General features: G+C 37.1%; 3 protein-coding genes across 11 annotated transcripts; 1 reads left to right on the top strand and 2 right to left on the bottom strand.

Annotated features, from left to right (window-relative positions):
• Window positions 1-601: 601 nt before the first annotated feature.
• On the bottom strand, window positions 602-4,217 carry LOC112715637 (probable cysteine protease RDL3). Of its 6 annotated transcripts, none has more exons than XR_011866641.1 (7): window positions 3,670-4,217; window positions 3,111-3,567; window positions 2,621-2,683; window positions 2,398-2,516; window positions 2,081-2,129; window positions 1,637-1,737; window positions 602-807 (listed from the first exon to the last, which is right to left on the bottom strand). XR_011866641.1 is itself a non-coding variant. In XM_072204877.1 (7 exons), the coding sequence occupies exons 4-7, from the start codon at window positions 2,481-2,483 to the stop codon at window positions 776-778; spliced, it is 273 nt and encodes a 90-aa protein (XP_072060978.1). In that variant the 5' UTR covers window positions 2,484-2,516; window positions 2,621-2,683; window positions 3,111-3,567; window positions 3,670-4,217; the 3' UTR covers window positions 602-775. The 6 variants fall into 5 exon arrangements, 3 of the variants coding, with proteins under 3 accessions (XP_072060978.1, XP_072060977.1, XP_072060979.1); XR_011866640.1 differs by having other exon boundaries at window positions 2,621-2,697; XM_072204877.1 differs by having other exon boundaries at window positions 2,393-2,516.
• A 14,031-nt stretch (window positions 4,218-18,248) lies between these two features.
• LOC112717591 (uncharacterized) lies at window positions 18,249-18,929 on the bottom strand. Its single transcript, XM_025769578.1, has one exon. The coding sequence runs from the start codon at window positions 18,927-18,929 to the stop codon at window positions 18,249-18,251; it is 681 nt and encodes a 226-aa protein (XP_025625363.1).
• A 3,573-nt stretch (window positions 18,930-22,502) lies between these two features.
• On the top strand, window positions 22,503-27,914 carry LOC112715638 (probable receptor-like protein kinase At1g49730). Of its 4 annotated transcripts, none has more exons than XM_029289668.2 (10): window positions 22,503-22,864; window positions 23,023-23,108; window positions 24,550-25,098; window positions 25,532-25,825; window positions 25,923-26,184; window positions 26,265-26,317; window positions 26,593-26,660; window positions 26,759-26,848; window positions 26,997-27,081; window positions 27,191-27,914. In XM_029289668.2, the coding sequence occupies exons 2-10, from the start codon at window positions 23,036-23,038 to the stop codon at window positions 27,733-27,735; spliced, it is 2,019 nt and encodes a 672-aa protein (XP_029145501.1). In that variant the 5' UTR covers window positions 22,503-22,864; window positions 23,023-23,035; the 3' UTR covers window positions 27,736-27,914. The 4 variants fall into 4 exon arrangements, with proteins under 4 accessions (XP_029145501.1, XP_072060980.1, XP_025623199.1 ...); XM_072204879.1 differs by having other exon boundaries at window positions 25,538-25,825; XM_025767414.3 differs by having other exon boundaries at window positions 22,826-23,108.
• The last annotated feature ends 9 nt before the right edge of the window (window positions 27,915-27,923 follow it).

Consider the following 27,923-nt stretch of genomic DNA (forward strand, 5'->3'; position numbering starts at 1 on the left):
TTTCCAACGGCATAAAATTAAATTTATTAAGGTTTCTAAATAAAAACTTTTAGAGTCCATAAAACTTTAGTTGAAAAGATGAAAATTAAATTACCAAAATTTTACCGTACTTAGTAAAATTCTTTAATGTATTATTTATTGTAAAAACTTTTAAAAAAAATCCATTTTTCTTGACTCCTAAGTCCTAAATTTAACAAAAAATTAGTTAAACAATGTTCAAAGGTATCGGTTAAAAGGCTTTTAAAAAAATGGATATAATTTAAAAAAAAATTGCATTTGTTTGGCATTTCATTACAAGAAAATATCTCTATTGTCACGTTTTAAAGCGTGACGAAAAAATGAAAAAAGTGTGGCAATAATTTTTCGTCACGCTTTTTGAACTACCGCCACGCTTTTGAAAGGGTTACAATTGCAAGTGTGGCGGTTGCTCTATCGCCATGTTTTTTTGTTACGCTTTTTATAGTTTGCCACGCTTGTGGAAGATATGGCCACGCTTTTCAAATGTGGCGATAGAGAGAGATACGGCCACACTTTCAAAGTGTGGCGATAGAGATATGGCCACGCTTTTAAAGCGTGGCGATAGCGAGAGGTATGGCCACGCTTTAAATCAATAGCAATTAGTGACTTATATAATTTTTGCTATAATTATTTTATACGTTAAAAAACTAATACTCAAAATACAAATATATCTCGAGTTCAAAACTATTCTAGAGAGGTGCCCTAAGTGCAAGCTGATCAAATGCCAATCATTCACCACCAAGTCTATACATCAGAATCAGCAGTAAGTTTTCAACTTTAGCCAGAATCCTGCGAAACCATTCAATTATAGCATAAATATAAGCTCACTCTCATTAATTACGGCTAAATTTTCCAACATAAGTTCTTGAGCTAACGAGCATTCACTTAAACAAGGAGAGAACAGAGATATAGTTCTTTGTTCATCTCTTAATGCATGCATATATACATTCATTTTCTACTTGAAACTAATTATGGAACAGGAAAGATGATCATTCCCATTCAATAAAGTGAATTTACTTGCCAAGCATACTAGAGAGCAATTTAACATAAAAAAGGGATCAACCAGTATACTTCAAATAATAAATGTATTAAAAGCAGTTCGTAAACTAATGTGACTTAGACAAGTTATTACACAGATGGTCTTCCTTAAAACCTCAAAAGGAAAGTTTGAAACAATCGCACCATCCTGACCCCTAGATGCAAATTGAAAAGTGAAAATGCTAATGAATTTATAAATTTGAACACTCGGATTGCACAAAAGACATAACTCCACATCAGGACAAACAATTGACCAAACTCATAGCATCATGCACAATGGGTAGTTGGTTCAATCAAACAACTTCATCGGTAGCACAAAAGCATAGCAGTCAGCAAACAGCAGGAAAATAGTTTTACATAGCTCCATTTTAATAAGCATATAATAAAAGGAAAAAAGTTCGATTTGACAAAATTCCTTAAAGACACAGCATAAAACAATAACCAGGCCCAAAAAGCATTAAAGTATTAATCATAGTAGCAACAATTAGGGGACATAGCTCGCAATTCAAAAAACACCGAAAATTTAATGATATTTTGCTGTGTCTAAGAAGCATTTTGATTTCATCTGGGACACCCTCACCTTTTACAAATTTTAAGCTGCAACCACTTTGTTTAAATTTCATATCAGTGGCAGGTGGTATGCTTGATATAATCCACTCCATATGATGACCAACAATGAACCTGAAATCAAGTTTAAGAATGTGGGCCAGTATGAGCTTCAAAAGTTCCAGTTGCGGGATATACATACTGAGAGTTTTTGAACACTTTAATCCCAATATTTCTGGTAGAATGACTTGCACATTCTCATTCCACTGCTCATCATCAGGGTTTACACCAATACACAAATGTTCTAACCTCTTTGAGTTTAGATAGCACACCAAAAGGAATAAAATGATTTTTGAGTGGTGTGCAGCTTCCACAAACATGGCTTAGGAGTGTAACATTACTAATCAATTAAAATTACCTTAAAGCATAGCTCACACATAAATATATATCAAGTTTGAAACAAAGTGTTAAGACATACTTGCCAAAGTCCTCTGGCTTCTTGCTGACCAAAACGATCATAACCATAGCTGCATCAACAAATATCAAAGAAAAATTAAGCGAAACAAGTCAAAGTTTCACAATGTTTGTGATTCAATTATAGTCAACCATGAAAAATATCTTTAAGAAAAATACTCTTTAATTACAAATATCAAAGAAAACTTAGTTACAAAAGATTGAATATACAGGTTTCTGATTCGTATATATCAGTAACAATTATTTCTTTTCTTCTAGGCAATGCCATAACAAAGAAGTGTGTGTGCTCCATAAAGAAAGTTAGATATAAAGATACCAAACTTGCAGCCTAGTAAGTTTACTATCCCTGTATGGAACATGAATGCCTTCCTTTTGCTTATTTTCATCACCAAGTGCACTAATATCATCAGTTACAGTTCCCACTACCACGGCAATTTTACCTTCATACATAAAAAAACAAACATCCAGTGGAGAGTATAAGTACTCAAAACTCGAAATAATTCCTATCTTACCACTGAGAAATATAAGAGAGGGAAAAACAAACCTTGCCCTTCAGTATCATGACATTGAAATTGCTGCCGGTCTTCCTCACAAGGAAGCGGTAAAGCTGATCATGTTACACTAAATCAAAACCGTCCAAATCCATAATTTGATAAAGAACAAATAAATCTCTAAAACGGATCAAAATTTGCACAATTAAAATTAGAACAAAATAAGGATAACAAATCAACAATAATCAGAACATGTTTCAATTAAAATCAGAATAAATAAAAAAACAAACAAGGAGAACAAAGCAACAATAATCAGAACAAATCAAACCCAAACTTGGAGAACAAATCAACATTATATTTAATTAAAATAAAAAAATATCAGAACCAAACAAAGAGAACAAATCAACAATAATAAGAAGTTCAGAACAACAAATCAACCTTATAAATTATAATAACAAGTTCTGAACAAATCTAGCATTATAAATTATAATAATAAAGCTTAGACCTTAATCCTAGTTTACAAAAAAAATTTAGAAGCATTACCAAAACCAGTCCACCAACTCTTGCTCTGACAGAGATATCAACTCCCCTATCACAATGTTATTGATCCCTTCTACCATAGCAACTGTTGCTAATGCCCAACAACTCCCTTCATAACAAAACCGCATTGAACTTGATCCTTAACGGGGGAGACAATGCCCTTCACCCTCCAATCAACAGAAGCAGGCAACTCGTCAATGGCACGGAATGTGTAACGGTCACTCTTCCTGTTGCCAGAGAGCAATCGCTGTTGATGGGAGGAGCTGCGGGGTTTGGTGCCGAGGTACCTAGCTTTGTACTCTTTATTCGTGAAATCGGCAAACTTGTTCAAGCCAAGCTTGTAAGGTTTGTTCCCAGTGCTGTTATGTTCGTGAATGAACCGCATGTTATCCTTGAAGATCTCAAACCTTCTCTCTTTCTCTCCCAACGATTGACATTAACGGTTTGGAACAAGCACTAACTGTACAAACACGCATAATCGCAAAATATCAACAACAAAAATAATAATAATTATGCAATTAACAATAATAAACAATTGAACTATGGAAGCAACAAGACCCACCAGCAGGAGGTACAGCCGTTTGAGGAGCACCCACGATGGTGGCGTAACCGTTTGGCTTCGCGTAGGATGGTCTCAGGGTTGGGATGGCGGGCTTGCTGGGAGGAACCTGATACGGCATCATCGGCTGCATGTGTGGCACAGACGCCGGAACCGCAATGCCACCGGCAGCAGAGGCGATGCCGGGAGCCATTGAAGCCGCAGAGCTAACACCAGGAGGTGGAATCGACGGATTCTGGTAGGCAAGACTCGGCAGAGCGGTGCCTCCAGATGGATTTGGCAGTGAGGAGAAATGTGGTGCCTGAAGAGGCAGCGACTGGAAGGAGGGGGTGGCGGTATAAGGGATAAGAGTGAGAAGAGTGAGTTAGAGTCAGGATAAATATGTAAATATTCAGGGGATAACATAATTTAGTTAGTCAGCATTTCTATTGTAAAGTTAGTATATATATATATGTGATGCTTGTATTTGATTTTAGTGTGAAAAGTAATAAGAAATATCTTTCCATTACTTTTTGTTTCTACTCAATTTTCTCTGTCAAGAAACCAGCACTTGCTACATAGCTTCTTGCTGCATCCTTTATGGTATCAAGAGCCACCATTTCATCATTAGATCCACAATGGAAATCACACTATCAGATTCAACAAAGAAGACCTTCTCACCCATTGTTGAAAAACTCAATGAAGACAATTACTCAACTTGGAGATATCTTGCACTTCTTACCCTTGAAAGTTTGGGTCTCGAAACCCACCTTGATCCATCAAAGGCTCCAGAACAATTCACATCAGATGCCACCAAGAAAACACTCACTGAATCAGAAGAGTTCAAGAATTGGCGAAAGCGTGATAGAACCCTCACAACCTGGCTGGTAGCTTCGATGACAAACCCCTTCAAGAACAAAATCATTCATCTATCCAAATTTTCTGATGTTTGGAATCAAATAGATGAATACTTCCAAGCTGTCTCCTCTGCGCGTGTACAAAGCCTCAAGAGTCAACTACGATCCTGCAAGAAGACTGGTCCAGCAACTGAGTACCTTGCCAAAATTCGCAAAATTGTGGATTCTTTGTTTGCTGTGGGATATGAAGTACCAGAAGATGATCACCTTCAAGCTATCATTGATGGGCTTTCTGAAGATTATGCCGTATACATCTCTTCCGTCACAGCAAAGAGAGGATCTTTCCGAGTTGTTGAGGCTGAAGCATTTCTCCTCTCCCATGAAGAGATGCTCGAGCGCTTCAAAAAACCTGATATTGGTATGCCAACTGCTCATTATGTTCAAAATTCTCCATCGGGCTTTGATTACAACCGTGCCACTGCCAATCGACGCGGCCGTGGAGGCAGAAATGGCCGTGGTGGTGGACGTTTTGGCTTCAATAACAATAATTCAAGAGTGCAGTGTCAACTATGTGGAAGATTAGGGCATGTGGTGTGGAACTGCTACCACAGATTCGACCATTCGTTCAATCCCAATTCTGGAAATCCTTCTACGACACCTCAAATTCCATACATCAATGCACACCCACCACCTCCCCCCGCGAATTTTCACCAATCAACAGCCTTTCTCACTGCCCCATCCTCATCATTGAGTGATGCATCCTGGCTTGCAGATTCTGGTGCCAGCCACCATCTCACACCAGACCCTTCAAATCTTCTTTCTTCTTCTACGAGTAACACAGACGCAAATCAAGTATTTGTAGGTAATGGTACAGGTATTGCCATCAAGAATTCTGGCTCTTCTATCCTTTATGATAAATATGCTAATATCTCTTTCTGTTTAAAGAATTTGCTTCATGTCCCTCAAATTACCCAGAATTTGCTAAGTGTGTCCAGGTTTGCAGCTGAAAATGGGGTTTTCTTTGAATTTTGGCCTGATTTTTGTGTTATCCGTGATCAGGCTACCAGGGACTTTCTCCTATAGGGCATAGTTAGAAATGGAGTTTACTCCTTTGACACTCTCAGAGTTCCTAAGCCTAATACTCAGGACACTGCTTTAAGCTGTAATTCTAATTTTCATCATGGTGTTGTTCCTGATTTAGACAACTTCAATTCAGCTCTTTGTAATTCTACTGTCATCAACAATTCTAATTTCACTGCTTTCAATACTCAATGTAATGTGAATAGTAATATTGTTCTATGGCACAAAAGACTTGGCCATTGTGCCATGAAAACTGTGCTTACCATCATGAATAAATGCTCCATTCCTATTACAAATTCTGCATCTTCCTTACAATATAAGTGTGAAATTTGTCCTCTGGCAAAGATGCATAGATTGCATTTTGACCAAACTGAAACTGTGTATAGTGCACCATTACAGTGTGTTTTTGTTGATCTATGGGGACCATCCCCTGTGACTTCCCGAAATGGTTATAAATATTATGCCTGTTTTGTAGATGGTTTTTCAAAATTTACTGTTATTTTTCTTTTACAGAACAAATCTCAAACTTTATTAGCCTTTCAAAATTACAAGAAACTGATGGAAAAACAAACTGGTCACAACATTAAATCCCTACAAACCGACAAGGGAGGTGAGTTTCTTTCTAAAGCTTTTACTAGCTTTCTTGTTACTGAGGGTATCCAACATAGAATGTCATGCCCTTACACACATCACCAACAAGGTAGTGTCGAAAGAAAGCATAGACATATTACAGAAATGGGACTTTCCCTATTAGCTACAGCATCTCTTCCTATGGAATTTTGGGAAGATGCGTTTATTACATCTATTTACATCATTAATCGATTACCCACTAGTGTGTTGCAAAATAAAAGTCCTTATGAAACTCTATTTCACCATACTCCAGATTTCACTTTCTTTAAAGTATTTGGATGTGCATGCTTTCCTTTCTTAAGACCATATAAGAATGTTAAATTTGACTATAAATCTGAAATGTGTCTTTTTCTTGGCTATGATTCTCATCATAAAGGTTATAAGTGCATGACAAAGAATGGTAAGGTTTACCTTGCAAGGCATGTTAGCTTTATTGAAACTTTATTCCCCTATCATTCTATGTTTTCTAATTCTGCAATCAAGTTTACTGTAGATACACAAGATTATATTCCTGAATCCACTAAGTTTGAAATACAAATACCTTCATCCTCACCCTCTTCTACAGAAAATCCCTCTCTCCCAGCATCCTCTGTCCTGCCAGAACCACCAAATACCACCTCTAATGATTCCCCTATTCACATCAGACCTTCAATTTCACAAATATCAGACCCCCCATCTCTGCCTCAACCTCATTCACCTATCCCTGTTAGTGGCTTAAAGAGAGGTTTACCCTCCATTACACCTACAAACACCCATTCCATGATGACAAGGGCCAAATCTGGAATACACAAGCCAAAAGCATTCAACACACAGGTGGTTGATCTTGTTTACAGTATACCACTTACAGTTAAGCAGGCCCTTAACTGCCCTCATTGGAAGAGAGCAATGGACGCAGAAATTCAGGCTCTAGAGAGGTGTAATACCTGGACTCTTACAGAACCACCAGCTAATGCAACAGTAATAGGAAGTAAATGGGTTTTTGCAATCAAGAAAAATCAAAATGGAGAGATTCTTAGGTATAAAGCTAGGCTGGTGGGCAAGGGTTTTCATCAAAAGGAAGGTGTGGACTATGAACAGATCTACTCACCAGTAATTCGACCAACCACAGTAAGAGTTGTGTTAACCATTGCAGTTTCCCTGGGCTGGCCATTAAGGCAATTTGATTTTGACAATGCCTTCTTAAATGGCACACTGGAAGAAAATGTCTACATGGTTCAGCCTCAAGGGTATGTTCATCATAACAGTTCACTAGTTTGTAAGCTAAATAAAGCTATATATGGCTTGAAACAAGCACCTAGAGCTTGGTTCAAGACCTTAACAGATACTCTCTACAAGTTTGGGTTTAAAAGTACTAAATCAGATGTGTCATTATTTGTTAGACACAATTCTTCTAATGTGACTTATTTGTTAGTGTATGTGGATGACATTATAGTCACAGGGAACAATTCACAGGAAATTGAAACTTTAATATCTCAATTACATGAAAAATTTTCTTTAAAAGATCTTGGCAGATTCAACTATTTTTTAGGTCTTGAAGCTACTTATCTTCCCCATGGAGACCTTCTGATATCTCAAATAAAGTATGCCAAGGAACTATTACTCAAGGCTGGAATGAATAATTCAAAGCCTTTGCCAACGCCAATGTCGACAGATTTGAAACTCTACTCCTCTGATTCAGAACCATTTGAAAATCCAACAAAGTACAGATCTATAGTTGGAGCCTTACAGTACTTAACGATGACCAGACCAGATATTACTTTTGCAGTGAACCGGGTGTCTCAGTTTGCTCATGATCCAACCCTTAAACATTGGAAAAGTGTGAAGAGAATACTTCGTTATGTGCAAGGTACAGTAGAACATGGAATTGTTTTTACCAAATCCACTAATTTCAGGATTCTTGCATTTGCAGATTCTGATTGGGGAGGTGACTTGGAGGATCGAAAGTCCATCACTGGATTTTGTGTTTACTTGGGTAATAACCTAATATCATGGAAGAGTAGCAAGCAGACAAAGGTCAGTAGAAGTAGTACAGAAGCCGAATACAGAGCTATGTGTGCAGCCCAAACTGAAATCATCTCAGTCCAGCAACTCTTGAGTGAATTACATATACCACAACCTACACCGCCTACCATCTACTGTGATAATCAGAGTGCTTGTCTTCTAGCTGCTAATCCTATACTGCATAGTAGATGCAAGCACCTAGAGTTGGATCTTCATTTTCTTAGAGATCTAGTCAATCAGAAATCTCTTTTTGTGGCACATATTCCATCCCCTGATCAAGTTGCCGATTGCCTGACTAAGCCATTATCCCAGCACTTATTTGACAGATTCAAACACAAACTGAGGGTATTCTCATGTCCATACCTCAGTTTGAGGGGGGGGTATAAGGGATAAGAATGAGAAGAGTGAGTTAGAGTCAGGATAAATATGTAAATATTCAGGGGATAACATAATTTAGTTAGTCAGCATTTCTATTGTAAAGTTAGTATATATATATATATGTGATGCGTGTATTTGATTTTAGTGTGAAAAGTAATAAGAAATATCTTTCCATTACTTTTTGTTTCTACTCAATTTTCTCTGTCAAGAAACCAGCACTTGCTACATAGCTTCTTGCTGCATCCTTTAGGCGGGAGGCGCGAAGCGAGGTCCAGCGAAGACCTGAGGCGGCACGTAAGAGAAGGTGGGATGGTGCTGCTGCAACGGCGGCGGGGGCGGTGGCGCAGAGAGCAGAGTCGGATTGGGATTATGGTTTGTGAGAGCTGGAGATCGAGATAGGAATGTGGAAGGTGGAGCTGGATCGAGTTGTGATTCAATGTGATGGGCTTGAGATCTAGGGTTACGACGAGAGAGGAGGCAGGATCCGCCATGGAAAAGAGAAGAAGAATAAGGGGTTATTGGGTTTGGGGTTGTGAGTGACAGAGAGTGAGAGTGCCTCGAAGTGTTGTCCAGGTTTTAGAGTTAGTAGCATAGTTGTAAGAACCGAACCGGTGATCAAACCGGTCAGGTTACTGGTTCACTGGTTTATTGGTTTAACCGATAAATTGCTGGTTGAACCGATAAAATCGGTTTCACATAAATAAAAAATATAAAATACTAAAAATAGTCATAAACTTAAAAAATTCAAAATACATATCTTTACTTCTTCACCAACATTTTAAAAACAACCAAGTTTCAAAGTCTAAATATAACTAATACAAAGATAGACATGAAATTAGTTAGTACTAGTACAATAGTATCTTAATTAAACACAATAAGGATAACAATTCATAAACTAAATCCAAGGAGTGATTTCGAAGTCGGGAAATTGCTCTTCATCTGACAAACGTGGAGCTACATCCTGATTGCTTTCATTTTGATTTGCATTTTTCACAGAATTATTAGCTCCATCATTATCCCGATCATCTTCCAAATCCAATTGATCTAGCATTATAGATAATGTTTCGCAAATTAAGATATAAAATAAAATAAAACATGTTATAAGGCATACGAAAATCATAGTTGATCATAATTCATAAATAAATAAAAGCATACCAAAATCATCTAAAAGTGATTGAAGAGACATATTTGTAAGATCATTTAGTAAAGCATCAACTTCTTCAGGAGTTAAAAATGGTGGTGAATCTTCTAGTATCCATTCCGAATGATCCTTAAATGCATCAAGACAAATTGGATCATAAACTTGCTTTCTCATTTGGTTCCTATGTTATCAATATACTTCATTACTCTTGTGATGATTAAGTGATAAACCCCATATTTAGGGTTTATCTTGTATTGATTTTAGGGGATTTTACGACCTTTTACCCACATTCATTCAATGAAATAGCATGGTTTCATGATTGTCTCCCAATTTGTGCTTAAGTGTGAAAACATGCTTTTTAGGTCCTTAATTGGCTAAGTTCGATTCACCCTTGATTCCACTAGATGCCTTGATTTATTTGTTAAGTGATTTCAGGTTGAAAAGGCTATGAATGAATCAAAGGAGTGAAGAGGAAAGCATGCAAAGCGAAGAAATCATGAAAAGCCAAAGATGTGGAAAACGCCAAGGACGCGCGCGCACACTGTACGCCCCCGCGCGGATTGCAAACTGACTCATGGATGCGCACGTGCACTGTGCGCGTCCGTGCCGAAGGCCGCGCGTGATTTTTAAATAGAAAATGTGCCCAGCAAATTCTGAGAGCTGTGGGGCCCAATTTGCAACCAACTTTGGCGTCAAAATGCATTTAAAGGACCAAGGATTGAAGGGAATCAACACTTAGCATCATTCACACTCATTAGGATTAGTTTTAGTTAGTTTTAGAGAGAGAAGCTCTCACTTCTCTCTAGGATTAGGATTAGAATTAGGCTTAGTTCTTAGATCTAGGGTTTAGTTCATATCTTCTTCCACTTTTTCTTCTCAATTCCTTGTTGTTACATTCATCATTCTTCTATTCTTTTGTTGTAATTTCCTTTATGTTATTCTTACACTCTGTTGTAGATCGACTATTGTTTCTTCCATTTTCTTTCAATTCAATTCAAGGTAATTCATAATAATTGTGTTTCTTTTGATTGTTGTTGTTAATTCCTTTCAATAATTGTTGTTAGATTTCATTCTTGTTGTAGATTTCATGTGCTTTCCTTCTATGCCTCTTATGTGTTTGATAAAATGCTTCTTTTGGTTTTAGTATATATTTTTCTCCTCTTGGCTTTGGTAGAGTAATTAGTGACTCTTGAGTTGTCTAATTCCTTTGTTAATTGATAATTAGAAGTTGCTAATTGATTTGGATGCCTCTAAAGCTAGTCTTTCCTTTAGGAGTTGATTAGGACTTGAGGAATCAAATTGATTCATCCACTTGACTTTCCTCCATGGTTAAAGGTTAACTAAGTGGTAGCAATGAACAATTTGTTATCACAATTGAAGGAGGATAACTAGGATAGGATTTCTAGTTCTCATATCTTGCCAAGAGCTCTGTTAGTTGTTAGTTTATTTTCTTTGCCATTTATATTTCTTGTCTAAAATCTTAAAAACCCCAAATATAACTCACAACCAATAACAAGACACTTCATTACAATTCCTAGGGAGAACGACCCGAGGTTCAATACTTCGGTTTATAAATTTTAGGGGTTTGTACTAGTGACAAACAACTTTTTGTATGAAACGATTATTGATTGGTTTAGAAACTATACTTGCAACGAGAATTCAATTGTGAAATTCTAGACCGTCAAAAATCCAATCATCAAAATGGCGCCGTTGCCGGGGACTTGCAATGGTGTTATGTTATTGGTTATTCTACATATGTGAATATTGTAAATAGCTTGTCTTTTGCTTGTTTACTAAATTTTGTTAGTTTTATTTTGTTTTTCCACTATGAATTCTCACTTTGGCTATGGGTTTGGTCCTAATTATGTTGTAGGAAATGTGCATTTCAATGATGACACTCATTATGGATGGAACCAACAAAGATGGGAGGAGCCTCAAGGAATTGATCACTCCTATTGGCAACAACCTCCGGATACTCATAGGTATAATCACCATCCTAATGCATGTCAATTCAATGGCTATGGTGAATCTTTTTGCGACAATCAATCACTACCATCATATGCCTATGACTCTTATCCTCAACATGAACCTCAACCATACTCACAAGCCCTTCCATACCAAGCACCTTCCTATGATCCATATCCACCATATGACCAATCACCCATACCATATTCTTATGACCATTATGAGCAAGAACCTACAGAACCACCACAACCCTATCATGATTATTACCAAGAACCACCTCAATACTCACCATCTCCATACCCTTACCAAGAAGAACCACCTTCCTACCATGAACCCTCTCTCCAAAATAATGAACCTTCCTACCCACCCTAAACCCCAATAGATGATTCTCTAACTTTGTTACTTCAAGAACAAGAGGCCATGAAGCGGGATACACTTGAATTTGTGACCAATTTGACGTGGGTGGTGCACACTTTAGCCCACCAATGTTTGAATACTCAAGGTACTTCCGTGACCACATGTGAAAAGTCAAAAGAAGAGTAAAGCATGAAGGAGAAATTGGAAAATCTGGTCGAGAAGGAGGAGTCAAATTTTGTGTTGGAACAATTGGAGGAGCCTATGATCATTGAAGAAAAGGAAGAAGTGGTTGAAGATTTAGGAGATGTTGAAAGTCATGGAAATGTAGCATCATGGAGCCTTCTTCCAAGAAGCTTGAAATTGATGTTGAGGAGGGTGCGCAACCTCCAAGGCATGTCCTAGTTGGAGACTTGAAAGAGGCCTATCAAGAGATGGATTCAATCATGGATGAATTTCTATCTACAATCGAATCCTCTCCCATTAGACATGAAGTTGAAGTTATAGAAGAGTGTGCACAACCTCCCATACTCTTGGTGAGCAATGAGAAAGAGAGTGAATCGAAAGAAAGCTACCAAGAGGAAAAAGTTGGCATGGTGTATATCGAAATTGAAGAATACGAAGAGGTTGATCAAGAGATGGATTTATTCATCAATGAATTGCTATCCAAAATTGAATCACCTCCCATTGGGCAAGAAATCGAAGTTCTTGAAGACAACACCAAGCCATGTGATAAAAGGGGAAAGGTTGGAATTGAAGAAGCTCGCAAAGAGGTGGAAATACACAAAGAAGAGAACAAGGAAGTAGACCTTGCATTGTCTAAGTGTGGGGAGGTCTCCCTTCCCAAGTCACCATCTAACACAACATTCAAGTGGGTAATATCCTTATCCCTAAGCTTTACTTTCTTGCTTGAATATGGTTTGATTCAAAATAATGGTCAACTTAAAGCTCCTTGTGGAGTTAAAAGTAGAAGAGAGTTGTGTAGTGGTTGGAAACATCATTCTAAGCTCATGACGGTTGCAAGCTCAAAATTCAAGAGCAATGGTTGGTGTGGAACCAAATGGCATGGGTCTAGGAAGTTGTTTGGAAGCTCTTTGAGAATTCCAAGGCCATGCCACCCGGATGGAATAATGATGATCAATTTAAGGACGGGTGTCAAAACAAAGTGTGGGACCCCGGATCGCACAAGGAAAATCAAATTTGGGAGCTCATAGCTTGTGCGGAACTCCATCAAAGCTTGAAGATGTTAAAATTGAAGAATGGAGCTTATTGGAGATTCAAGCATTGGTGGCAAGGATAACTTCAAGCACAATCCACCTTGAGAGGAGCTCCCCATAAGTCCAACTTAAGGACAATAAACAAAAGTGCTAGGTGGGAGACACCCCACCAAGGTAATATCTTTTCATTTTCTCTTTTGTAAATATTGGTAGAATTAGTTTAAATTATTGTTTTGATTGGTTTCTTGAGTACATTTGGTAGTTTAGTATGTTAAATAAGGTTTTAGGGTGTTTTGGGTAGCTGTTTGGAGGTTTGGAATGCTTGGATTGGTGCAAAAACATAGAAAAATTTTGAAAAAAATAGAGCCCCATCCACGCATATGCGCACTGCACGCGTACGCGTGCATCAAGCATTTTTTCCAACCTACGTGGACGCGCCATGTACGCGTACGTGCGGATGCACAAATTCCACCCCCAGCCAAAAACTCGAGAGTTAGGCCTGCACTGTGCGAAAATTGGGCCTAAGGCACAAACCAATTCGTGCGTACGCACACCTGGCGCGTACACGCCCTTTTGGCAACTTGCAGATTGACGCACAGGCGCACTATGTGCGTGCGCGCCGATCGCTCATATGCACTCATGGTACATTTTCCAGAGAGTTATGCCCACGTTGCGCCAACGTTGTGCCTTTGGCACAAACTTACTCACGCGTACGCGCCACTCTAGGAATAATCCATCGATGCGGATGCACTCTGTACACGTACGCGTCGTGTCCATCACACCACCACCCGCACGCGCGCGCCATGCGTTCATACGCGCGGATGTCCTTCTTTCACTATATTTCTTTTCTTCTCCCCTTTCCTTTTCTTTCCTCCTACTTTCTTCTTCCCCTCTCCTACCCCTCATTCAACACTCCCAAACACCATTGATAACCATTTATTTTAGTTAACTAATTAGTTAGTTAGTTAGTTGATTAGTTAGTTTTCATTTAGTTTTCTCTTCTTCATTATAAGTGTTGGATTGTTATTCTTGTTTACCATTAATTGCTGCTGAGTATTAAAAAGGGAAGTTTTCTTAACATCACTATGTTTATAATCTTTGTTGGATTCTATTGTTGAGGTTATATTTTGCTACTTGGTTTTGTGTTTTTCATGCTCACCTTTTAAGAATGCCAAGTGATGAGAATTGCCTTCGAGCTTGTAACTCTTCTTGAATTACATGATTTGGCCACCATGTGATTTGAGCCTTATTCTGTGATTAGGCAACTCTTGATGGATGATGTTGTGCATTTACCTTAATGCCTTGTGTTATGATCATATGCATCCATATGCTTTAGCTTGAATGCTTTCATGCTTCTTTAATGCTTGTTTTACCTTACAAGTTTACTTAAAGCATTTCAAGCACATTAGAATGAGTAAAGAGCTTGCTTCTTTCATGACATAACTTTTATGCTAATATGTGTTCTAAACCGCATAATTCAGAATTCACATACCTAATATTTCCTAATGTCACACTAATTCACTCACTCAATTCTAGTGATTTACCTCATTCCAACATTGTATGCTTCCTTGTTTTTGTTTTCTCATCTTATGGTGTTGTTTTTTACTTTTCATGATTGATGCACCACAAGCAATAATGGAAGCAAGACAAAGAACACGCAGCACCGGTTGACCTACCAGCTGAAGGTAGCAATCCGGAGATTCACCGTACCCCCTTGCTCATCCTTGAATGCACCGAGGACGGTGCAAACTTTTAAGTGTGGGGAGGTCGTCCGACCAATCGACGATTTTGGGTGACGAATTTTTAATTCCAACACTTTTGCATTTCATCTTAGGTTTTTTGGATTTTTGTTTGCATTTTTTCTATTTTTGCATACATATACAAAATAAGCTTAGTCAAAATAACGAAAATTTTCAAGATTTCTATCTATAGGACACCTCAATTGATTTGAGTGAAACTTTTTCCTAGAACTTGCTTGAATTATATATATTATGGATTATGTTTTGAGCTAAGAACACAAGCAAGTGAGATTTGAGCCTAATGGTGTGGTTACATCTTATAACCACTTATATTTCCTTCTTGTGTGCAATTGTTCTCTTCCTATGATTGCAATCTTTGATTTGTTTGATTTTTTATGTCCATTATTTTGTGTATACATGCATTTATATGATTGAGGCCATCATTTCATTAGCTCACTTACCCAAATAGCCTTACCTTTGATCTTCCATTGTTAGCCAATTTGAACCTATGATTAACCCACTTTGTTCTTTATTTTAGCATATTACAAGCCTTAAAGCGAAAAATAATAAATATCCTATTTAAATCTTTGATTAGCTTAGGCTAGTGAGAGTGCTTATTTTCAAGTTTAGTGAGGATTGGGAACATTGGTTGGGATAAAAGGGTGTGTTTGTATTTTTATATTTGGAAATTGGGTACATACTCGTGTATTAATTAAATGTAAAGACTTTATGCATTGATGTTCCTGTATATAGTTTGAAGAAAAAAATAAAATTGGGAAAAACAAAAGAAAAAAAAAGCGAAAAAGAAAAGAAAAGAAAGAAAAAAAAGTAGAAAAAGAAAGAAAAAGAAGAAAAATAATAAAAGGGGACAAAAGGCCCCAAACCAAAGTAAAGCTCAATAAAAGTCAATGCATATGAGTTGTAATCAAGAAGAGAATGCATGAGTATGTGAAAAAGTGAAAAATGGGTAGTTAGGTTAGAACTTAATTGTATAGGATATCCTAGGTTAGGTGAAAAGTTTAAACTTATCAAAGATTCAAATTCCAAGCTCACTTAACCATATATGCATCCTACCTTGACCCTAACCCCATTACAACCTAAAGAAAAGACCTCATGATAATTGTATGCATGCATGAAATAAATGTTGATTGTTAGAAGAAAAAAACAAACCTTAGAAAGCATGAAATAGAGGAGAATTGAGAGAATCAACCCTAAACACTTGAGCGAATAGAGCGTAAACACATCCGGTGAGGGTTCGATTGCTCAATTACATGTTTTCCCCTATGATCATCATTCTTCATGCAAGTTTGTAAAAATATTTAATAGCTCAATTCAATTGTGGTTTGGCATGGTTGCTAACACCCACATCCCTTATGCATATATGTTCTCTTGGGAATTGATTTATTTTGACTAAACAATTGTATTCATTTAGATAGTTACATATAGGTAGATTGCATTTAGTTAGATTTCATCGAATAAATGTTGATCCCTTTGCTTTCTCTTGGTTTAAGCATGAGGACATGCTTGGTTTAAGTATGGGAGGTTGATAAACCCCATTTTCAGGGTTTATCATGTATTGATTTTAGGGGATTTTACCACCTTTTACCCATATTCATTCAACGAAATAGCATGGTTTCATAATTGTCTCCCAATTTGTGCTTAAGTGTGAAAACATGCTTTTTAGGTCCTTAATTGGCTAAGTTCAATTCACCCTTAATTCCACTAGATGACTTGATTTATTTGTTAAGTGATTTCAGGTTGAAAAGGCTATGAATGAATCAAAGGATTGAAGAGGAAAGCATGCAAAGCGGAGAAATCATGAAAAGCCAAAGATGTGGAAAATGCTAAGGACGCGCGCACACACTGTACACCCCCGCGCGGATTGCAAACTAACTCATGGACGCGCACGTGCACTGTGCACGTCCGTGCCGAAGGCCGCGCGTGATTTTTAAATAGAAAATGTGCCCAGCAAATTCAGAGAGCTGTGGGGCCCAATTCGCAACCAACTTTGGCGCCAAAATGCATTTAAAGGACCAAGGATTGAAGGGAATCAACACTTCTCTCTAGGATTATGATTAGAATTAGGCTTAGTTCTTAGATCTAGGGTTTAGTTCATATCTTCTTCCACTTCTTCTTCTCAATTCCTTGTTGTTACATTCATCATTCTTCTATTCTTTTGTTGTAATTTCCTTTATGTTGTTCTTATACTCTGTTGTAGATCTACTATTGTTCCTTCCATTTTCTTTCAATTCAATTCAAGGTAATTCATAATAATTGTGTTTCTTTTTTATTGTTGTTGTTAATTCCTTTCAATAATTGTTGTTAGATTTCATTCTTGTTGTAGATTTCATGTGCTTTCCTTCTATGCCTCTTATGTGTTTGATAAAATGCTTCTTTTGGTTTTAGTATAGATTTTGCTCATCTTGACTCTGGTAGAGTAATTAGTGACTCTTGAGTTGTCTAATTCCTTTGTTGATTGATAATTAGAAGTTGCTAATTGATTTGGATGCCTCTAAAGCTAGTCTTTCCTTTAGGAATTGATTAGGACTTGAGGAATCAAATTGATTCATCCACTTGTCTTTCCTCCATGGTTAAAGGTTAACTAAGTGGTAGGAATGAACAATTTGTCATCACAATTGAGGAGGATATATAACTAGGATAGGATTTCTAGTTCTCATATCTTGCCAAGAGCTCTATTAGTTGTTAGTTTATTTTCTTTGCCATTTATATTTCTTGTCTAAAATCTTAAAAACCCCAAATATAACTCACAACTAATAACAAGACACTTCATTACAATTCCTAGGGAGAACGACCCGAGGTTCAATACTTCGGTTTATAAATTTTAGGGGTTTGTACTAGTGACAAACAACTTTTTGTATGAAAGGATTATTGATTGGTTTAGAAACTATACTTGCAACGAGAATTCAATTGTGAAATTCTAGACCGTCAAAAATCCAATCATCATTAAGAAAGTACCTTTGTTGTAACCTTTAGTTGTAATGAACATAAACAAGATCATTAAGTTTTTTATGCTCTAACCGATTCCTCTTCTTTGAGTGAATGTGTTAAAAAATACTCCAGTTACGCTCACAACCTGAAGAGCTACAAGTTTGGCTTAAAACACAAATAGCCAACTTTTGCAAATTTGGTGCTCCACAATCATAAGATTCCCACCATTTATCTTAACATAAAAAACAAAAATATAATTTATCACAATCATAAATATCACATAATAAATACATCACAATCGTAAAAGACCAAATTTATGAAGAAATTCACCTGGCATAACAGTGGTTCGTTGACGTATTGCAGATTGTCTTTCGAAATCTTGTTCAGCATTCTTAAAGATTCTCTTCTCACTTGTCAGCTTAGAATTCAATACAAGATCATTATAAGCATATTTCTCAATGACATCCAACAAGCCAAAAGTTGTTTGTTTGTGCTTTTCAAATTCTCTAGCGTTAAATCGAAAAGCTAGATTGAACCAATAACCAGCGGCATGAAGATTTTTCTTAAGTTGTGCATCCCAACGGGTATCTAAAATCTTCAAATAAGGATCAGTAACGTTCTTTCTTTTCTGAAACCTCTTCACCATTTCTTCTCTAGCCTTATAAATAGCTTGATAAAGAAAACCCATGGCAACTCTATCTTTACTATCCACAATACGTAAAACACAAACAGGAGGCTCAATAAGCTTAACAATATCAGTGCATTGACTCCAAAATTTAGAATCCAAGACTTGATCTACAAATTTCTTAGCTTTGGCATCTTTGGGGTAAGCTGAGCTTATCCATTCTTTAGAGGTCACTATAGCTCTCAAAGGATCCTTTTGAGCAAAAATACTTTGCAAAGCAATGAAATTAGTGGCAAACCGAGTTGGAGCTGGACGAAGTATTTCCCGCCCACCTGTAAACTTTCTCATCAAGAACAGTGGATAGCAATGATTATAGATATACTTGGTGATCACTGAAGCTTGTGACAAAGTTTCACTCACTTCTTGTAACTTCCCAATATCTTGAAACACAGATTAACATAATGAGCTGCACAAGGGGACCAATACAATTTAGAAAACTCAGCCTCCAACAACCTTCCCGCAGCAAAATAGTTTGCAGCATTGTCCGTTACAATATGCACAACATTCTCAAGACCAAAAAATAATACAACATCCCTAAACAACTTAAACAAAGCATCAGCAGTTTTTGAGACATTAGAAGCATCAAATGACTTTAGAAAAAGAGTTCCTTTAGGACAATAAACTAAAAAATTAATCAAAGTACACCTACAACGATCAGTCCATCCATCGGCCATAATAGTGCATCGAGTTTGTTTCCAAATCTCATGATAACCATCAATCATTTTCCTCACATCCTCAACTATTTTACTTAACAAATACCCACGGGCTCTTGGATAATTTGGCCCTTTATACCCTGCACCCATGCTTGCAATAGCATCAATCATTAGCTGATAATAAGCTAAATTAACAGCAATAAATGGAACAGAGGCATCCATCATCTATTTCGCAATAGCAATATCACACTTCTCCACAATTTCTTTGCTTTGAAGAACGCTTTTGATAGTTGGTTGAACTCCGGGTGTTGTTGCCAATGGAAAATAGGATTGTAAACCTTTGACTTGTTTTCCTTTTCTAGAGCCAGGTGCTGGAACTCTGGATTTTTGTTGTTGTTGCATCTCATTATGTTCGATCTCATCAAATTCTCTTTCAACTTCATCACAAGCATGATAACTTTCTGCATACTATTCTTGAGTTTTTCTTTTCTCGCTTCGAAGCTCTTCAATGCTTTGTTGGAATGGGCATCTCACTGCAGCTGGCACCTTTCAACATGACTTAATATCTCCTATTTTTCCAGCCAAATGAAGCTTAAACTGATGAATTCCTCCACCCCTAATAAGCTTCTCACAATATATGCATAGTAGAATGGTTTTTCCATATTCCACAACTTGTTTATAATGACCCCACGCAAGATCAGTTTTTGCTCTATTATTGTATTTTTCAGTTCTGACTGATGCATCAGGAGTTGATCCTTATTCTTGCAAAGATGGTGTTTCTGATGGTGTATTCGCAGAAGCCATTCTAAAAGAATATGGAGTAGCAAAAGTATAAAACAATAGCAATCCTAAATTCCCTAATTCTTATTCCCTATTCAGCAAGACAACAACCTTAAAGGCTTAAATAGTTAAATTCATAGCAACCTTAAATAGTTAAATTCACAACACAAGCATATTCATAACAGAACAGACAACATAAAAACATTGGCCATAACTCATAACAGCTTCATATTCATAATTTCAAGTTTTCAACAAGCGTATTCAACACAGAACAAATCAACATAACAATATTATTCATAGTTTAAAGCTTTCAACAAGCATATTCATCCCAGAAATTTCAAGTTTTCACAACTTCATAATTTCAAATATTCAACAAGCATAGAGTAGAAGTGCAAAATAGAGGAGAACTGAAGAACAACATATTCAACTAATTTGTTTGACAGCGCAGAAGAGCGAGGCAATGGCGAGGGCGACAACACAGCAATGGCGAGGCAACAGTGAGGGCGACGGCGCAGCAACGGCGAGGCAACGGCGATGGAGATGAGAGACAGGATGAAGCGGAGCCGCGGGTCTGTTTTGTTCCTTCAGACTTCAAAATGGGTGTCTGGCGGTGAGACGAAGAAGACGATGGCGGGCGGCTAGCGACAATGGCTGGGTGAGTGACATTGTGACAGAGTGGGTGAGGTGATGACGAGGAGGGTTAGCTGTTAGGGGATTAGGGTTGGGGAAAAGTGGAAACAGGGATTGGGGGTGGAGGGGGGATAGGATACTGTATACGAGACTTTTCTTTTTTTTAATAAACCAAAACGACATCGTTTTAAAAAATGAATAAAAAAAAGCTTCCGAACCGATTGGTTGAGCAAAAACTGCCGGTTTTTCAGTTTTCATCAGAATTGGTCGGTTCAATCCGGTTCTCAACGATTCTCTTCCTTGTCCGGTCATATTACTCTACTGGACCGGTTAGGGATCCGGTTCACCAGTTTTCTGATCGAACCGGCTAGTCCGGTCCGGTTTTTACAACTATGGTTAGTAGGAATGTTTGGTTTGGGGTTATTAGTTTTTTTAAGTCTTTTGGCCACGCTTTTAAAGCGTGCCAAAACAATATCAGGATATGGCCACGCTTTATAAACGTTACTATAATGAAACTCTATTGCCACGCTTTCAAAATATCCCTGTTTCTCTCTATGACCACACTTTTAAAGCGTGGCAGAAAAAAAACGTGGTTGTATCTCTATTCAATTGCCATCCTCACAAAAGCGTGGCCATTGACCCTTTTTGCCACGCTTTTGAAGCGTGGCGAGAAAAAACATGGCCGAATCTTTATTTAATCGCCACTCTCACAAAAGCGTGGCAAGAAAAAAGCGTGGCCATAGACCTTTTTTCTTGTAGTGTTTTTAGAAAAAGTTTCTATTAACCTTAAGTCCTTCACATTTGTTAACAAGACTCATTTATAATTCGCAATTAATTATTTTTGCAAATATTATATATTTTTTGAAAAACTTTTTTTATCTGTTTTCTTCTTTAGAATTTGTTTCTAATAATGAACCCGTTATTATTTATTTGAGATATTAATTAAAATAGTCTTAAAAAATTACACGCATGTCAGTTTAATTTTAAAAAATAATTATTGATCTCTTAAAAACAATTTCAATTCAACCCTTATTTGTTAGTAGGGATGGCAACGAGGCGGAAACAGGAAATACCTTTCCGTTTTTCATCCCCACTCCTAGATTTGCTTTTATTTCCACTCTAATTCCTGTTGTGCAGGAATATTGTCTCCCATTTCCATTTTCTGCGGATTTTCATTTTTCGCGAGGCCTTTCATCTTCTTATATTGATTATTTATATGAAAGTTCTAATGAAAAATTAAAGAAAATAAATCAAAAAACATTATTACAAAATATAAGAACATAGTCATGCAGCGGTAAAAAGGGAAAAGGACACCGAAATCGGAGACAATGAGGTGGCGAGAAGGTGACGACATGAAAAGCACTAAGTAGTAGCGACGAAGGGTATGGTTGTGACACTATAAGAGATTGGAATTTACGAATTTTGACTTTTTCGGATGACTTGGAGAGTGAGACGATAGAATGTTAATGTTATGGAGAGAAGAGAAGGCACTTTTAAAATTAGGGTTAAGTTTTTCAATATATATATAATATGTGAAATGACTAAAAAATTTACATTAAAAATAAATTATTAAAGATATTTAAATAAATTTAATAATTCGAAGATTAATGAAAATAAAGCGGAAATCCTTGCTCGAGTCCCACATCTTCCTCAAAAAAATTTTGCTCCATATTCATTTTCACAGAAAAAATTCATATTCAAATTCTCATTTAGAGCGATTTTTGCGCTTCGAAAAGTTTTGTCATCCCTGTTTGTTAGCTCTCTTTTGATGTGAAGTGATGCGCAATCTATTCTAAACATATATATTACTCATCTAAATGCACAAACAAACTAGGAAGTGATGCCAATTACTTAAGACTAGGGTTGAAATTGTGAGCAATAATGGCACATGACCAAAACTTTGAAATGGGTCAAGATTATGCTGTATGGATTACGGAATATGAAGGAAGCGACAGATGAATGAACCCCACACCAAAGGCATCTAAAAGCAAAAATTATAAAAAATAAAATGTTCTTCCTCATCAATGCACATTTATTCAGTGCAAAACAAAAGTACCTAACCCTCTCTCTCTCTCTCTCTTCAGACCCACTAGTCTTTCTCAAAACCAATGTGACATCCAAACACACCAGTATACCACGGTGACTCTGAGCGAGTGAACGGTATGTGTTGTTTGTTACTTGTTACCGTTCCCATTTCCCAAAACCAGTTAATCAAATTATCGAATTAATCATATTTCATACTCACATAAACATAACCCACTCTTTCATTTCATGTTGTGCTCTCTCTTCTTCTTCTTCTTCTCTTTCTTCTCTCTCAGCTGCTCAACCAACATGCTCTGCTGCCTTCCCTTCTTTTTTGGATTTGCGGTTTTTCTTGGAATGCACTTCCCTTCATTAATGGCTGGTTAGTTTTCTATCTTAAAGTTCTTTCCTTTCTTAACTTCCATCCCTCCTTTCATTATTCTCCTACCCTTGTGTGTAGTGTCTGCTACCCATTGTTGAAAAAAAAATAAAAAAAATCAAATTTTGTGGCATTTTTCGATGACCCATCTTGGGGAAAGTTGAAGAAATTGTGGAGCTAAGGTCTACATGATGTGTTTGTTAGTTGTTTTTTGTAGCATTAACTAATTCCATATAGTTTGTTATGTTTGTTTGCTATGGCAATTTGTATTTATGACTTGGTCAAAAGTGTATTTATTATGAAAGGATGGAGTAACATTTTCCTTAATAAAGTTGCTAACTTGCAAAACAGCTGGAAGAAGCATGTGATGGATTTCTGGCTATATAGCAAAGTCTTTTTATGACCAGAATGGTAGTTAAATTGGTTGCAGAAACCAGTGTTGAAAAATGAAAGTAACAGCTAAAAAATCTAGGTCTTCTAGTAGTGGTTGACTTTGAGTTATCATCTGAGAAGAAACCAGGACCATTTTATTTACCGCATTTATTATTGACCCTGCATGCCATGCTCTTTTGTACTACTTTTTTAACTGTCATACACGCTACATTAAAATGGAAGTGTTCCAAACTTCTTGTAAAATTTGAGGCATTTGGTTAGAGAATGAATTGCAACCATATAAGGGCCTTAACATGATTATTAATTTATAGTTTGTTCCTTGCTTCCCCTCATTATTCTATGTAAATTTTAATTTTATAATAAGGTCTAAGAGGGATTGTGTTCTGTCCATGATTTAAATTTTGAAGGGGGATGTCAGAAATTTAAACCATTTCTAGTCCTCAGTTTGATTGCTCAAGATTTTCAGAACCTCGTTACTCTCTTGATTTGTTCTTAAGCAAATTCAAAAGCCATCTAGATTTCATGTTTATAAGTTTATTTCAATCTTATGGGCTAACTTCCAATTCATTTAAGTGTTTGTGAGAACTATGTCAATATATATTATTGGCCTAAAAAGATATAAGCCTATGAACATCAGGATTAGAGTTTTGCTTACCTTATTAGTAACCCAGTCATTTAACTTGGTTTCAAGAGATAGATACATTTCTACAATATTTTCTCGTATTTTAAGATCAACCAATTTTGGAATTATGAATAGAGTAGGTTACATAAAATTGTTCAAGTTGCATATATTATTGAATGGAAACAGAAGAGATAATCAAAGAAGCTTGTGCTCAAAACTAAGAACAATGGCAATACTGCATTTGCATATTAATTTGATTTAGCATGATTGTTCTGAAATAAAATAAAATACAAGGATAAAAAAATAAACAAAGTTAACATGCTTGTGTGTCTTTCAAATGTGCTCGCAGTATATGGCTGTCTTTACAGTCGTAGGAATACCAAATGCAGCTTAGTGATCTAATATGCTGATATGCTGCTTCTTTTGCAGATTGCCCTTTGGATTTTTCCGCTTCAAACTTTACACTGGCTTCCTCTCTATGTTCTAACCAAGGTGATAGGGGAAACTGTTGCCGCTACATTAATGCTAATGTTGCAATTTCTGTTGCTCGTTTCGCTAATTCAACGAGCATCCTGGGGGTCCCTCCAAATGACTCTGTTTCCTGTCTCCAAACTATATCTGATAAGTTGCAACTTAATGGAGTTCCACAAAATGCAACAGCTTTCTGTGGTTTTGGGACCAAAATTCCTGTTAATTATGAATGTAAGGGACGGACTAGTGTCATGCAAATGCTGCAATCTCCTAGATTCGCGGAGGTCACAAAAAATTGCAAAGTGTCACTTGGAGAGGAAAGAAAATGTAGGAAGTGCTTAAATGCAGGCTTTGGTTATCTGCATCATTTGGGAATTAATGATAATATAACACTCAGTACTTGTCGTGATGCAACTTTTGCTGCACTTGCAAGCCAACTTGATCACCAATCTACAACTGACATTGCAAGCTGTTTCTTTGGTGTTCAAGGACTTCTTGGGCCTCCTGGTATGAACATTTTTAAATTATAAGTTTTTACAATAGAATAGTTGCGATGCTCTCCCCATTTGGCTCTCTTTGAATACATGAGTTTGTACATGTGCTAATGCTATTACATACACAATTACGTATATGAGTCCTGATATATTGTGAAGCAATATTCTAGATTCTCCTCATCTTCCTACTTTAATAAGCAATGATTGCAAAATCCCCTTATGGTTGGCATGTTAAAGGATGAATGGAAACTGTAGGAATACTTATTCCACAGCTGAATTAGACTCGAAAAATCTCGAGAAGGGCTAGTTTTATATAATGTGCAACAGATGACTGCTTATATTATTCCAATTATATTGCTATTAAATATTTATTTAACATATACAATGAAGTCTGTGTACTGTTGTGACAGAGTAAAACTTACCATATTTTGCAAACACGATGCTAGTTTCAGTGTCATCGTCCCCATCCTTGCCGAGTCCCGAGGCTTCTCCAAGTCCAGTGGTTGCTGATAGTCCAAGCCAACTATTGTTAGGTGCACCTTTTAAGGGAAACCACCATACATATCACTTGACATTAGTTCCAGGTATTGCTATTGCCGTCACCGCTGTTGCTGTTGGGATGCTCATAGTCTTGATAGTTCTAATTCGTAAAAAAAGCAGAGAGCTAGATGATCCTGATGATTTCGGAAAAACTTCTTCAAAAACCATGCCTCCTTTTGCAACATGGAAGTTTCAGGAAGGTAAGTTTATGTTTTGAATCTGCTGCTTCATTTCTGAAACTTTTCTTTATGAAACACATCATAACCAGCTCTACCTTGTTCTCCATTCTTCTACCAGGTTCTTCAACTATGTTCCGAAAATTTAGCTACAAGGAGATAAAGAAGGCAACAGAGGATTTTAGCACCGTCATCGGGCAAGGGGGATTTGGAACAGTGTATAAAGCTCATTTTAGTGATGGCCTGGTGGCAGCAGTGAAGCGCATGAACAGAGTGTCAGAGCAGGGAGAGGATGAGTTCTGCCGAGAAATCGAACTTCTTGCACGGCTGCACCATCGGCATCTTGTTTCTTTAAGAGGCTTCTGCATAAAAAAACACGAGAGGTATCTCTTTATCTGCTTTTTTTTGTGTTTCTTAACACCAGATATCGGTAAATCAAGCTCTTTTGCATCTCTAATGGCAGGTTTCTGATGTATGAGTACATGGGAAATGGAAGCTTGAAAGATCATCTTCATTGTATGCCTCTTAGTCTTAGTATCTATACATTGTTTTCAATGGTACATTTAAGATATTATTTGGTTGGATTTAAAAGGACACCTCTATCTATATATTGTTTTCAATAATAGTACACTTTAAGATATTACTATTATGCTCTTCTGCATCTTTTTCTAGTAACAATTATCTATTCAACAAAATAATAGCCTTAGAGAATTGTGGAATGCAGCTGAATCTATTAGCTTGTTCCCCCTAACGAACCCGATCTCACATTTCATTCTTTTTTTCTTGTGCAGCTCCTGGTAGAACACCGCTAAGTTGGCGAACTAGAATCCAAATTGCGATTGACGTAGCTAATGCATTGGTACATATGATTGATTAGTTTAATATCAAGCTTTAATATCTTCTTGTTTGGTATTTTTATTGTTGAATCACACTTTGCCTTTGCATCGTCACATGCAGGAGTACCTTCATTTATATTGTGATCCTCCTCTGTGCCATAGAGACATTAAGTCTAGCAACACTTTGCTGGATGAGAATTTTGTTGCTAAGGTGGGATAACTATTCATCCTCTTTTTTCAGAACTGAATAGTTCAAAAACAGCACAAATTTTATGATGCAGTAATATTTAGATAGTCACAGACACCTTTTAAGCGTTAATTGATTCTTTATTTTTTTCCTGTGTCACATCGTTTCACAGATAGCCGATTTTGGCCTTGCACAGGCATCAAAAAATGGTTCGATATGCTTTGAACCTCTAAACACTGAAATCCGAGGAACTCCAGGTATAAAATTCTTCTGACCTTTCTTCCTCATCTTTCATTTACATGCTTTAGAAGATGACTGTATGTCCCTGAAATTCAATATTTTCTCCACTGATGTCATGCATTCCAGGTTATATGGATCCAGAATATGTTGTTACTCAAGAGCTCACCGAGAAAAGCGATATCTACAGTTTTGGGGTGTTACTACTAGAAATCGTGACAGGAAGGCGAGCTATTCAGGATAATAAGAACTTGGTGGAATGGGCGCAACCGTATATGGAATCCGAAACCAGATTATTGGAGCTAGTAGATCCCAACGCGAGGGAGTCTTTTGACTTGGATCAACTCCATACATTAGTGTCTATAGTAGGATGGTGCACCCAGAGAGAAGGAAGGGCAAGGCCTTCAATAAAACAGGTTCTTCGGCTTCTTTATGAGACGTCAGAACCGATGCACAGTGGTTTCCTACAATCCGGCGATGATGAAGACTGTCAGGGAAGTCAGCAGAGAGGCAGAAGAAGCAAGGGGAAAATGCACCGGAATGAAGCTATTTTCAACAGCGGCGATGGAAGATACCTCGCCTCGTCCTCAAGCACATCTCGATCGTATTGCAGTAGGACCTTTTTACTCGAGAGTGGCTCTCCGCAGTCGCCGCCAAATATTTTCTCAGTTTAAGAAAAAATCATCAGGGCTCTTCATCATGTTGACAGGAATTTCTCATTTTTACTTCACACTAACTTCAAATGTTTGGATTTGTTAGTTCCAAGGGTCCATGTATAAAATCTTTGGAGATGAGGAATATAGTACTTTCAGGGTTACCATAAATATATGATGCTTGTTAATTCTTTCTTTGATGACCTGTT

Source organism: Arachis hypogaea, chromosome 10, assembly GCF_003086295.3.
Source record: "Arachis hypogaea cultivar Tifrunner chromosome 10, arahy.Tifrunner.gnm2.J5K5, whole genome shotgun sequence".
Taxonomy (NCBI): domain Eukaryota; kingdom Viridiplantae; phylum Streptophyta; class Magnoliopsida; order Fabales; family Fabaceae; genus Arachis; species Arachis hypogaea.